Source organism: Dreissena polymorpha, chromosome 5, assembly GCF_020536995.1.
Source record: "Dreissena polymorpha isolate Duluth1 chromosome 5, UMN_Dpol_1.0, whole genome shotgun sequence".
Classification (NCBI taxonomy): domain Eukaryota; kingdom Metazoa; phylum Mollusca; class Bivalvia; order Myida; family Dreissenidae; genus Dreissena; species Dreissena polymorpha.
Window position 1 is genome coordinate 116,539,356 of NC_068359.1, and position 12,929 is coordinate 116,552,284.

General features: G+C 35.3%; 1 protein-coding gene across 2 annotated transcripts; it reads left to right on the forward strand.

Annotated features, from left to right (window-relative positions):
- Positions 1 to 953: 953 nt before the first annotated feature.
- LOC127881470 (uncharacterized) lies at positions 954 to 11,113 on the forward strand. Of its 2 annotated transcripts, none has more exons than XM_052429372.1 (10): positions 954 to 1,248; positions 2,180 to 2,262; positions 2,588 to 2,770; positions 3,201 to 3,281; positions 3,804 to 3,854; positions 4,264 to 4,371; positions 4,972 to 5,080; positions 8,017 to 8,153; positions 9,080 to 9,211; positions 10,783 to 11,113. In XM_052429372.1, exons 1-10 carry the CDS (start codon positions 1,050 to 1,052, stop codon positions 10,849 to 10,851), a joined length of 1,152 nt encoding a protein of 383 aa, XP_052285332.1. In that variant the 5' UTR covers positions 954 to 1,049; the 3' UTR covers positions 10,852 to 11,113. The 2 variants fall into 2 exon arrangements, with proteins under 2 accessions (XP_052285332.1, XP_052285333.1); XM_052429373.1 differs by having other exon boundaries at positions 4,972 to 5,074.
- The last annotated feature ends 1,816 nt before the right edge of the window (positions 11,114 to 12,929 follow it).

Sequence of the window (12,929 nt, forward strand, 5' to 3'; positions counted from 1 at the left end):
AATACTAAATTCAATACATTTATACTTAGATTTAAATAATGATAATCCAGTTCCGTATCTAGTTTGAATAAAGAATAAGGAACTGGTTCATAATTCCTTATTCAAATCGAATACGTAACTTGAATGTTCTTTCTATAAATAAAAATGAACCAACGTGGCGAATAGAACGTATTGCAATTCTATCTTGATAGTTTCTGATAGTTCGAATGCTACAGTGATAATTATTTAAGCTGTGGTGATTTTATTTTTGGCTACATTAGTCGATACTCATTTGTCAAAACATATTATGTTATATATACTTGTAAAACCACGAATACAAATATACATGTTTCCATGTGAACATTCATGAGTTTTAGTTTAAGGACCAGAAAACTGATAAGATGACAACAGCATGATATTGTCACGGTCCACATCGGCAAAATCAACGTTTGTGTTATTTGTATATGTATTGAAACTTGTAATTCATTGTAAGTAGCATGAGGCTCATGCTCAGGACAAGACCACATTCAGTGAGAAAACTTCAATGTTAAAACAACACTGGATTGTGAAAATTCTTGCTGACCAAGTAAATGTTATCATATAATATACAAAAAGCTTCAAGTTACATATATACCGTTTTAAAAAGCGCACGGTATATTAACGTGTATAAGTGCACTGTCTGCTACTCGTACAGAGAACCAGTCTTCATTAGGCTCATCCTGAATAGGGAGGGTTGTGTGCTCTTAAATCAATCAACTAGTTCTAGTTTTGTTTAAGACCAGGTAATGTGATTTAAAAGTATATGTTATGGTATACAATAAATGCAAATTATAGGAGAGGAATCGAGTACAAAAGACAATAGCCCGTTTGTCTGCACTATTTTAAAATGGTATGTACCCACGGAGTTCTCACTTAGACTGCTCCGCAAATTACGATTGGTTTGTGTGATTTCTCAAAATAACTGCACGATTTTCTCGTGCGCCGTGTCAGTTGTGATCTGCATTTCGCGGCGCAGAGGTCAGTGGAGAGAGCTAGATATTTCTCGAGAGAGAAGGACAAGAAAAGGCAACATGGCGATAGAAAAGAAAGTTGAAACTCCGTTGTCATCGTCGTTTTTCAAGGAAATAAACGGCCTTCCAGTTATCCAAGTCGCCGGTGACATTTATTCCAGTGCAAAGAAACGTTACTGGCTTCTAAGCACTGGGCTGACGGCCGCGGAACATGGACTGTCCGGTCTGTTCGGACGACTTTCCTACACGCTTGGTATCGGTAGGTACACTTTTGTACTGTTTTCTTTTCAATTACATGCACGTTATTTTTATTATTGCCAACCGGCGTATGTTGATAATTGCACAGTGTTGTAGTCATGTAAGATCACTTCCAACAGTCTTGCTGTTGGACTAGCTCTTTAACGACGTGGTTAGACTTTCGGACTACCACTACGGAGGTCGTGGGTTCAATCCCCCGCTTGGGCTCCGTATTTTCATGGCGACGACGAGGCAAACACGAACTGTGAACATGCAAATGGGTTTGAGCTTTGCGTAATGATTTCAAGGATCCGTGTGTGTAGCGGTCGACACTTGTAGCAAAAGAGTAGTACCGTATTACTCTAAGTGTTCGGACACTTAAAAATAATTATATTTTTTCCAGTCCGAAAATTAAGATACGGTAAATATTAATAAATTTCAGGTGTCCGAAAATTTAGAGACAACATTTTAATGTCCGAAAATTTTAATTTTATTAAAATAAAAGCAATAAAACAATGCAAAAGAGTGTTTCTACTTTGAAATAAATACAACTTCATAGCTTGCTAACTCTTGCCTGAAATGATACAGAACAAAAAAGTAAATTATAAATACCGCTCCCTTACTAGGAAGATATCATTAAAAATGTTGTTGAGTGAAGCGATTTTTTCACCGGTATACGTGGTTATTGTCCCCTATTTGTGTCGAATTGATTTCAAAATACGACACATTTAAATCTAAAATAGCACGTAACGATGTCGAATTTCGAAAAATATAGAAATACGAGTGACCAATTAGAAAAGATATTACATTTTGAACTTGTAGTAGTGCAGTAGTATATATGCAGCGTACATTTTGTGTAAATAGGCTATTGCAACAGGTGGAATGTTTTGTTCAACGTAAGTTTATTTCGTAGTTTAAGAAAGTAAATCCATTGTTATGTCCATTGGTTTCAGCCCAGCGAGTGGATGAATTGGCAGGAGAAAGTGTGTGTCGGCTGAAGGAGAAATATCCCAGCCTGCACCAGTCACCGGAAGAGGTAATGTTTATAAAACTTGCTTATATTAATACTAAAATGTTATAAGAAATATGTCTAGTGTCTATCGGGAAGATATAAATAAAAAATTATCATATTATTTCTGTATTTCTTAAATTTTTATTCGTTCATGCTTGTATTTATGAATTATTGCGCATTAATGCTTTTCTGTGTTTTTGTGTTTGATTTAAACAAAGAACATTTCGTTAAATCATGTACGTTTTAATGATGTACAAAATATATTTATGGTCGATAAACAAAAAAACCCATAACTGATTATACAGAAAATATACATCATTTGGGGATAAGAGTTCGTGTATTTTATCAGTTGAAGTCAAAGGCGTCGAGCAGCTTCCGGTCAGCGGTCAGGTTTGCGGTGAAGACGCCGCCAGGCCGACTGCTCGTCAGCGGTCTTGACTTAGTTATCGGAGCTACAGATTCCGCCGCAGCCCTCTTGAACACTAGGGACAAGTGGGACAGAAAGTGCAGTCCGCGACCAATTGATGATCAAGTATTCCAACTGTGTTGCCCTATATACAACCTTTTAAAACAAACACTATCATAACTGTAATAAGTTAATAACTAGCATCTACTAATATAGAAAAGTTTCGAAAAACTACCTTTCACGTAGTTTAAATTAAAGAACGCTCAGTAATTGGTGTCAGTAGTTATTCAATAATTAATAAGTCTGTTAACGTGTTCATTTATGTATTTAGACTTAAATTGCACTATAGATAGCGTATATAGAAGTAAATCATGAATTAATCCAAAAAACCACACAAACCTTCATCCATACTTCGAGTGACCGTATTGAATCATTTTACCCCATTTTGACACGTTCTTTGCCTGTAATATGCTGAAGAAAACGATAGTTTAACAAAAATAATTGCATTCATAAGTATACACCACTAACTCTGTAAATATCCATTGTTGACATACAGAAAGATGAACTTTCCGATGAAGGGGGTGCTGAAAAAAAACCGTCGGACAAAAGTTTACAAACCTCGCCGGCCTTTCCAAAGGTACCAGATTCATGTCTGTATAACAACTAAAAACTTGCTTATTCCTGACGCTTTCCTCAAGTTCAGGTTCATTGACGACCAGTTGGTCATTGACGACGACCTGTTGGTCATTGACGACCAGTTGGTCATTAACGACTAGTTGGTCATTAACGACTAGTTGGTAATTGACGACCAGTTGGTCATTAACGACCAGTTGGTCATTTACGACTAGTTGGTCATTTACGACTAGTTAGTCATTTACGACTAGTTGGTCATTTACGACCAGTTGGTTATCTATAACCAGTTTGTGATCTGTAACACGTTTGTCATTAACGTCTTTGTTAAACAGACCATGACATGTTTGATGATCCACTAATTGCAATTTATGAAATACATTAAAGCAAACTTTAAAACTAAACAATGTTCAAGCATCTCAGAAAAAAATGTTTATTTATGAAACATCAAATTAAGTACGTTTTTGCAACGAAATAAGCATATAAAGATTTAAGTATTTTTTATAATGAAGACGGAATTTCTTTTCAGAGCGTAGTTTTCAATATAAGGTGTTACGTTCGGGATTTCCTGACATATGTGGTAAGCATTTCGTTTGTGATCTATTTTCCTCGAATATGTGTATCATAAACTATGACCGACTCCACGATTGGTCACTTGGGTACTTTGAAAATGCATGTATGGCTTCCGGCAACCCGTTAGAAATCACACCCGCAGTTACACTGGCCTCACTGTCCCTGGTATCTGTTATCAAATATATAAAGAGGATGAATTACAAGAAGTTTCATCGCTCCTTGACCTCAACTATGTTATAAATTGCAGTGTTGACCAGTTGCCATTACTTTGTTTAAGAATTGTTTGTACCTGATAGAAGGCCATACATATACCGGCACCGAAACTAGTAAGGAAACGCAATGTTTTCATTGACAAAAATAGCGTATACTTAAATTCATTGACAAAAATAGCGTCTACTTGAATGCTTCCCTCATAGGTAAACCGCTTGAAGTACGTGCGCCGCTACATTTGTGGCCGTAAGAAGCGGATCAGCAGGGGGTCCATGTCCCCAGACAAGGAGAGGGAAATCGAGGCTAGGCGGAAGGTAACATTGGTCCAATATTGATTTTATTGGGACTGCTCGCTTTGTTTGCAATTAATATGTTAACATTATTGCGTGTGATTAATTAAATTGAAACGTTGAAAACATAATGTTTATTGACCAATAAATAACGACTTTAGAAGTATGATGCAAAGAAAAAAACGCGACAGCGTTATTTAACGGGAGTTGATACACAATTGTGAATTTTAAAAGAAAATTATACTTCCTGCTATTTGTTGAAGTTCGAAACACTGGCTTTAATTGTGTTTTCATACAGTTGTTATCTTTGTATTAATTGGCGAGTATTAAGTAAATAAAACACGTGTCATGTATTTAAAGAATCTTTATAATCAAGTCATACACACACTAAAAATACTACAACCAAAAAATCTCGTTAGTAATTACCGGTACGCATCAATAAGTTAATGAATGCGTCAATTGAGTTTTTACGTTAAGAAGAAATTGTCAGCAGTTATTTATTCGAAAATGGCGAAGTGACGGCATGGTAAAACGGAACATAACTATACAATATGTTAGTTACATTGTAAAAAACCGGTTTGCATAAGAAGTCAGCAAAAAACCCGACTCACACCACTATTCCAGGTGTCCCCCCGGAAGAAGGTCTCCGCCTCCCTGCTCGGACGACTGACCCAGAAGACGTTCCGCCTGCTGGGGCTAGATTCCACCGGACGCATTGGACTCGACGGTAAAAGTGTGTAACGTAAAGAATACTATTGAATATTAAAATTACAAATACATTTAAATTATAAATATTTATACATCTTTTACCATAATGCAACGTGATGAATGTTATAAGTAATTCCAACACGGCACGTGACTTGTTTTCTATATACAAAGAAGGAAAACTACCGTTGTTTATTCTGCAACAAACCACGGGCGAAGACAATTGTTTTGAAAATAGTTTTGGAAATTCCAAGAATTAGTTAAGTAAATTGCACGTGCGCTAACGCGCGATTCGGAAAATAAATAAATGTCCGCGAACTGCAGTTTACTTCAACCAAAATAGTACTAAAATGTCATGCTTCGTTCATTTAATGTATTTGTGTTATGATTGTATCCCTTTTATTCGAATCAATAAGCAAAATATTTGTTTATGTTTAGAGATAAGTATGACGTCAATATGATTATCCGCTCACTGTTTATGAATGAAGACGACGTCATTTGATTTTGTGGTGACGTCACGTTTTCACGGAAAAGTGGAGGACGTTCGGTTAATATAATTCTCATTTATAACCTTTAAATCGCGGATAACGTCTTAATGAAATCGTGTTAGAATCGAAATAACGACGTGTAAGCGTTGGTTATTGCGGTAATAACCAACGGTTCGTCGTTCCGATGCTTGTTACCAAACCACTCGGGCTACGCCCTCGTGGTTTAATTACTACGCATCGGTACTCCAAACCACAGGAGGGAAGCCCATATTATTAATTTTTTTTTTATATATATGCTATTATAGCATATATATATATATATATATATATATATATATATATATATATATATATATATATATATATATAGATAATAATACTATGGGCTTCCATCCTGTGCTCCAAACCGTTGGTTATTACTGCAATAACCAACGCTTACACGTCGATGATTTCTTAATTATTATATATAAATTTGAAATTGTTAATAAATCTTTCATCGAAAATTATTAATAATAGAATATTTGGATTTTGTAAATTATTCATATATATTTTCAAATTCATTTCATCACTATCTTTGCTTGACATACCGGTACATTTTTGATAACTAAACATTCCAAAGCAATTTGAATGAAGGGTGGGATAAATATGAACTCGGTTAGTTCTTCAGGTCTTCATCACCTGCTTCACATATCCAGAAACAGTTCTTTTCCCATCAGGCTCTCGCTGATATGTAAAACTCGACCTTTAATTCAAGAAAATTAACATTTACACTATTTAAATAGATACGCGTAAAAGTGGACTCTTTTGTCCAATCGGCAGCTTTCGTGAAACCGAAAGTATCCAAAATGCGTGTCAAGATAGTACCGGTATATTATTAAAAAATTATGTTTTGATACAAAAAATCCAGTGTTAATGTATTGACGGCTAAAATTTGCACGAAGACATCTGCACGAATAAATAAGAACATTTAAATTTTGACGTAAAATGGAATCGCACCGATCATGGTAATGATTTTTATGATTACGAAGACAACTTCCTTACAGCTTGTATACTAGTTCTAACACTTTAAACTGCAGTTTACTTCAACCAAAATAGTACTAAAATGTCATGCTTCGTTCATTTAATGTATTTGTGTTATGATTGTATCCCTTTTATTCGAATCAATAAGCAAAATATTTGTTTATGTTTAGAGATAAGTATGACGTCAATATGATTATCCGCTCACTGTTTATGAATGAAGACGACGTCATTTGATTTTGTGGTGACGTCACGTTTTCACGGAAAAGTGGAGGACGTTCGGTTAATATAATTCTCATTTATAACCTTTAAATCGCGGATAACGTCTTAATGAAATCGTGTTAGAATCGAAATAACGACGTGTAAGCGTTGGTTATTGCGGTAATAACCAACGGTTCGTCGTTCCGATGCTTGTTACCAAACCACTCGGGCTACGCCCTCGTGGTTTAATTACTACGCATCGGTACTCCAAACCACAGGAGGGAAGCCCATATTATTATTTTTTATTATTTTGTTTATATATATATGCTATTATAGCATATATATATATATATATATATATATATATATATATATATATATATATATATATATATATATATATATATATAATAATACTATGGGCTTCCATCCTGTGCTCCAAACCGTTGGTTATTACTGCAATAACCAACGCTTACACGTCGATGATTTCTTAATTATTATATATAAATTTGAAATTATTAATAAATCTTTCATCGAAAATTATTAATAATAGAATACTTGGATTTTGTAAATTATTCATATATATTTTCAAATTCATTTCATCACTATCTTTGCTTGACATACCGGTACATTTTTGATAACTAAACATTCCAAAGCAATTTGAATGAAGGGTGGGATAAATATGAACTCGGTTAGTTCTTCAGGTCTTCATCACCTGCTTCACATATCCATAAACAGTTATTTTCCCATCAGGCTCTCGCTGATATGTAAAACTCGACCTTTAATTCAAGAAAATTAACATTTACACTATTTAAATAGATACGCGTAAAAGTGGACTCTTTTGTCCAATCGGCAGCTTTCGTGAAACCGAAAGTATCCAAAATGCGTGTCAAGATAGTACCGGTATATTATTAAAAAAATATGTTTTGATACAAAAAATCCAGTGTTAATGTATTGACGGCTAAAATTTGCACGAAGACATCTGCACGAATAAATAAGAACATTTAAATTTTGACGTAAAATGGAATCGCACCGATCATTGTAATGATTTTTATGATTACGAAGACAACTTCCTTACAGCTTGTATACTAGTTCTAACACCCGTAAAACCCGTAAAACATGAATCAAATAAAATAAAACAAATACGTCGGAATACCAGTACTTTCGCCTTTTGACATTGAAAGCCCATTGAGACCCCCTCCTTAATTTGAGAATTCCCTGTAATAAGGCCTGCCTCTCATCCACTCGACTGTTTAAGGTTCCCTGGTGGCCGGAAGTGCAGACGCAGAGAAGAAGCGGAAGCACGACGAGATCGTGTCTGAAGACGGCAGCGACGACGACCTGGCAAACTTCGACTACGACAACTACAACTCTGAAGACGACCCGGACTACGAGGTCAGGGCGAGGAAAATGTTGTTTTAGTCATAGTCGTAGTTACAGTGCTCGTAGTTAAAAACGTTGGTAGTTTAATTAGTCGTATTTAAGTCATGATTGAAGTATTTCTTCGTACTTGTAATGGCCGGAAAAGTAAAAGTCTTATTTGTTGCCAGCGATTTTTTTTGCGATTTAATATGTGTGGGTTTTCAGTAAGACAAATTATAAAAAAGATAAAAAAATCTATCTGAACTATATTTTAATTAATATTAAAATGTAAGTAAATACATTTTCGTACCAACGTGTCAAAAAGCGAAGGTCATCGAATCCACATTTAAGACCTTTAACCCAGCAGACAAGGTTACAGTTCCACATCGAGGTCAAAGATAACAAATTTGATGAATGATTCATAATTAAGCCATAACATCACTTTCAACAAAAGGATTCTGCAATAACATTCAGCAGTTGTACTCTTTTAGTGACTGTGTGTCACAGAAAAGACGCATGTCTCTAGAGTCAAGGTCAAGATAGACACGGAGATCAAATTTTACAAATTTTGCGTCAGTATGACTTTTTGTTAGGATTCTTACATTCATCAATGTTGTGATTCTTAGATTGAGAACATTGTAATATTTTATAATTTGCAAACTTAATTTTCGAATAATATATTATTCCGAATACGTTAGGATTGGCTTACATACCAATGCCACTCGCTTTGATGATGCAACTTTGTCGACTTTGTAATTTCATAAAGAATTGCTATAAAAACAACCACCGTATATGATGACTAAAAACTAGGAGCCAAGCCCTTCAGAGTTTTCTATTCGAGTAACGTTGAATTAATCTCGTTACGCTATTGACTCGATATGCTTGTCGAAATCTGCAACAGACTTGCAGTCAATAACATGAATACATACAATGTTTACTTCTTTTTCATGACCCACCAGCCGACCCAAACAGAAGAGACAGACGAGACGCTGTCTGACCTTTCAGCAGAGAGTGACCTTGAAGTTGAGGAAAAAGATGGAAACTTTCAACTTAAAGAGAAAACAGAGCAAAAACGAGAGAGCGATGAAGAGGTTAATGTACATAAACATGTAAATGTTTATGCCCCCGGATCGAATGATCGGGGTATATTGTGTTTGGCCTGTCTGTCTGTCTGTTTGTTTGACTGTCATTCTGTCCCAAAACTTTAACCTTGGTTAAAGTTTGATAACTTTTGCAACATTGAAGATAGCAACTTCATATTTGGCATGGATGTGTATATCATGGAGCTGCACATTTTAAGTGGTGAAAAGTCAATGTCAAGTCATCCTTCAAGGTCAAAGGTCAAATATCATTGTATTTTTCTTTCCTAAAACTTAAACCTTCGTTGAAATTTGGTCATAACTTTTTGAATATTGAATATAGCAACTTGATATTTGGCATGCACGTGTATCTCATGGACATGCACATTTTGAGTGGTGAAAGGTCAAGGTTAAGGTCATCCTTCAAGGTCAAAAGTAAAAAAATACAATCCGATTGAAGTAATTAGCTTTAAAAGGGAGATAATTTCTAAACCTGCCAGACGATAAAATGAAATTTTATTTCAAAGCGGCGCAATAGGGGGCATTGTGTTTCTGACAAACACATGTCTTGTTTAGACAATAACATGTGGCAGATCAGGGCCGACGTCTATAATTGGCCTGCTGCCGATATAACGGCCCGATGGCTTTTGTCAAAGGGTCGTTATACGGCTAGGGTCGATTATAAATGTCCGGTTCATGCTGTATATTATCTTTGATATTACATATAATCCTATGTTGTTCCTTTATTAAACCACCGAACCAGCTTTCCAGGCTTATATTATACTTATATCAATCAATACGATATTTATCTCGTGTCTCGTGTTACGTAATTTTTTTAACAAAAAAAACTAGATTTTCTGGATTATCTGAAATATTTGGACGTGTTTTGTTACTTTTATTAACAGTAAAATATTCCGACTTAAAGGTTTGTTAAATCGCATTTTGGTCGGAATGTTAAGCATTTGAGTCACACGTTTCAAAACCAGTGTGTTTTAAGATTAAAATAAAGATTTATGGATGGAAAACATAACATGGGAATATTGTAATATTATTACCATTGTCTATAACAGTATAACTGAGTGACGGTGCAATTTTGTTCATTTAAAGTCGCGCGAGCATATTTTTGTCAAATGGGAAAATCGACCCCTGCCAATATGACCATTGTGGCGCAGTGAATACGAATAACGACCCGCTCTTGACGTCAGTTTGTTTCTATTCATAGTAACGATATGTAAAGTGCGTGTATTTTGAACGTTTCCGTAAATGTTCCCATCTTTACCTGCGTTTTTTTTTAGCCCAGAGGCATTCCTTTAAACATTGTTATGATACTTGTTATTAATCCTTCAGGTTAACAAAACGAACATGATGTTTCCATGGAAACGATTAGATGTCTTTTCAGAAGTATTATCTGTTTGATCATTTTTTTTATGAAATGTACACTTCTACTTCGTGTGTACACAGATTAAATGGATTTGTGATAGTGGATGAAAATGTTACATAAATATATTATACTCGTGTACACTTCCAAACAATTCAACATCAAATTAACAAGTTATGTGAATTTACAACTACTGTATTTACAGGCGCCGTACCCTAAACCAGAAGACGACGAGCGTGTTCAACCCGACTGTGAGCAGATACGTATGGGTTAGCAGTATGTTCCACTGTTCGTGTGCTGACTAAACAACCGTGATCTCGTGAACTTTTTTCAATGCGTGCTTTATTTTGGAATCATATGTTTGATAACTCGTGTAATGTGCTATCTGTGTTCTAAAATATTTTGGATTCAGTACATACTGTTCGGGTGTACATTTGGACACGTTATAACAATATTTTCAGCTTGTTTGCGCAATATAATATGTAAAAGTTTACCTACAAATTTTTCCCAATATGCGAATAAACACGTAAAACTAAGGCAAAACAGTCAACCGTTGTTTATACATAGAAGTAGTAAAATGCATCCGAGTTCCGAATAAGGCGTATTATCATCTCGGTTTGGTTTCTCTCGCAGTCTTGTATGATAAGATTAGAAGTTTCATAATTAAAGGGGCCGTCCAACAGATTTGGGCATGCATTGAAACATGTCATTAAATGCTTTATATTGATAAATTTAAACATTTGACCCAAAAATCTCCAGTAAAAAAGGAAACAAGCAAATTCGTTGAATTGATATCCCCCGCCAATATACTTCTGGACACAAAAGTTTTCTGGACTGATGGACAACGCCAACGTGCATCATTATCTTATTCATATACATATACTCGTACCAAGTTTCAATGAAATCTGTCATAGCACTTCCAAGATATGGCTCCGGACACACAAAAAAGATTTTTTCAAGATACAAAGGGCCATAACTCTGTTATTATCCAATGGTGTACAATGCCATTTGGCGTGCATCATTCTCTTATCTATATATACAGTCTACTCTCGTTATCTCGAACTCGGCGGCAACAAGAAAAAAATCGAGATAACGAGAGTTCGAGATATCCGATAAGGCGTTTTCAAAGAAAAAATGAGACGAAAATTTACCTTGTTTTTAACATCTATATACCTGCTAAGTGGTCTAACTAAAGCCGTCACCGTGTGGCATAATGCTCTCTACTACCCCATCTATTACCTGATATATACGCATTTTTACGAGGCACGATGAAATTTGCTATAGAAATGCTTAAAATGACGTTTTAAGTGTTACTGAATTGTATGAACAGTACACATGCGTTTATCATTTTCTAAACTGTCGAGTAAACATCCGGTAATGTTGCTATTTAAAGTTATGATGCAATTGACGTCTAAACAAGACGAGGGTTTTCATCTGAACATGCGTAAATCACGTTCCGGAATACTCAACTGTACATGTACATTTTGTAGTTTGAAATGCAAAGTTCAATCGATTATTAGTACAGGATAAAATAAACCCACACGTTATAAAGTGACATGCCTTACTCAAGTGTTAATGTCTAACGACATTACACACGTGTGGTCATTGATGCAATTAACGGATCAATTATCTACCGCACAGTATCGGGAGCAGCCGGGCGAAGCGGGACGGTGAAGTATTAAAGAAAAAATTTCTCACCTTTGCCGACACTTGGAGATAAACCACAGTAAATACATGTAAAATCGGAACTCGGGACAAATTTTAATATCGAGATATCAAATTATTCGACAACGAAAATCGAGATATGCTATGCTTATTAATATAGATAAAGAAGGGAAAAAGTTGGGACATTGAGCTTACTTCGACATATCGAGAAAATCGAGATATCAGATGTCGAAATAACGAGAGTAGACTGTATACTCGTACCAAGTTTCAATAAAATACGCCAAAGCATTTCCAAGATATGGCTCCGGACACAAAAAAGCATTTTTTCAAGATACAAAGGGCCATAAATCACTTATTAACAGATGGTGTACAATGCCATTTGTACAATGCATCATCCTCTTATCCATATATATATACTCCTACCAAGTTTCAATGAAATCCGCCAAAGCACTTCCAAGATATGTCTCCGGACGCAAAAGTGCCGGACTCGACCATCTATGCTGATGCTTAGAACGGATGTATTTTTACCTGTATAAGCAATCCTCGTAGTTTCCCAAAATATATATAATTTTCAGGTTTTCAAATCGTCAAAAGATGCATATAATGGATATTTAAGAGCATGGTAAATGGTCAGTATTACTATTTCCTCAAAAATATCATAACACAAACGAAAATTTGCGAATCTGA

What these genes read in the sequence shown, in the direction of transcription:
- LOC127881470 (XM_052429372.1), top strand. Translation starts at nt 1,050, where the DNA reads ATGGCGATAGAAAAGAAAGTTGAAACTCCGTTGTCATCGTCGTTTTTC. An exon ending in TGCACCAGTCACCGGAAGAG is followed by an intron (nt 2,263 to 2,587) that starts GTAATGTTTATA and finishes GTATTTTATCAG; the next exon opens with TTGAAGTCAAAGGCGTCGAG. An exon ending in AACGAGAGAGCGATGAAGAG is followed by an intron (nt 9,212 to 10,782) that starts GTTAATGTACAT and finishes CTGTATTTACAG; the next exon opens with GCGCCGTACCCTAAACCAGA.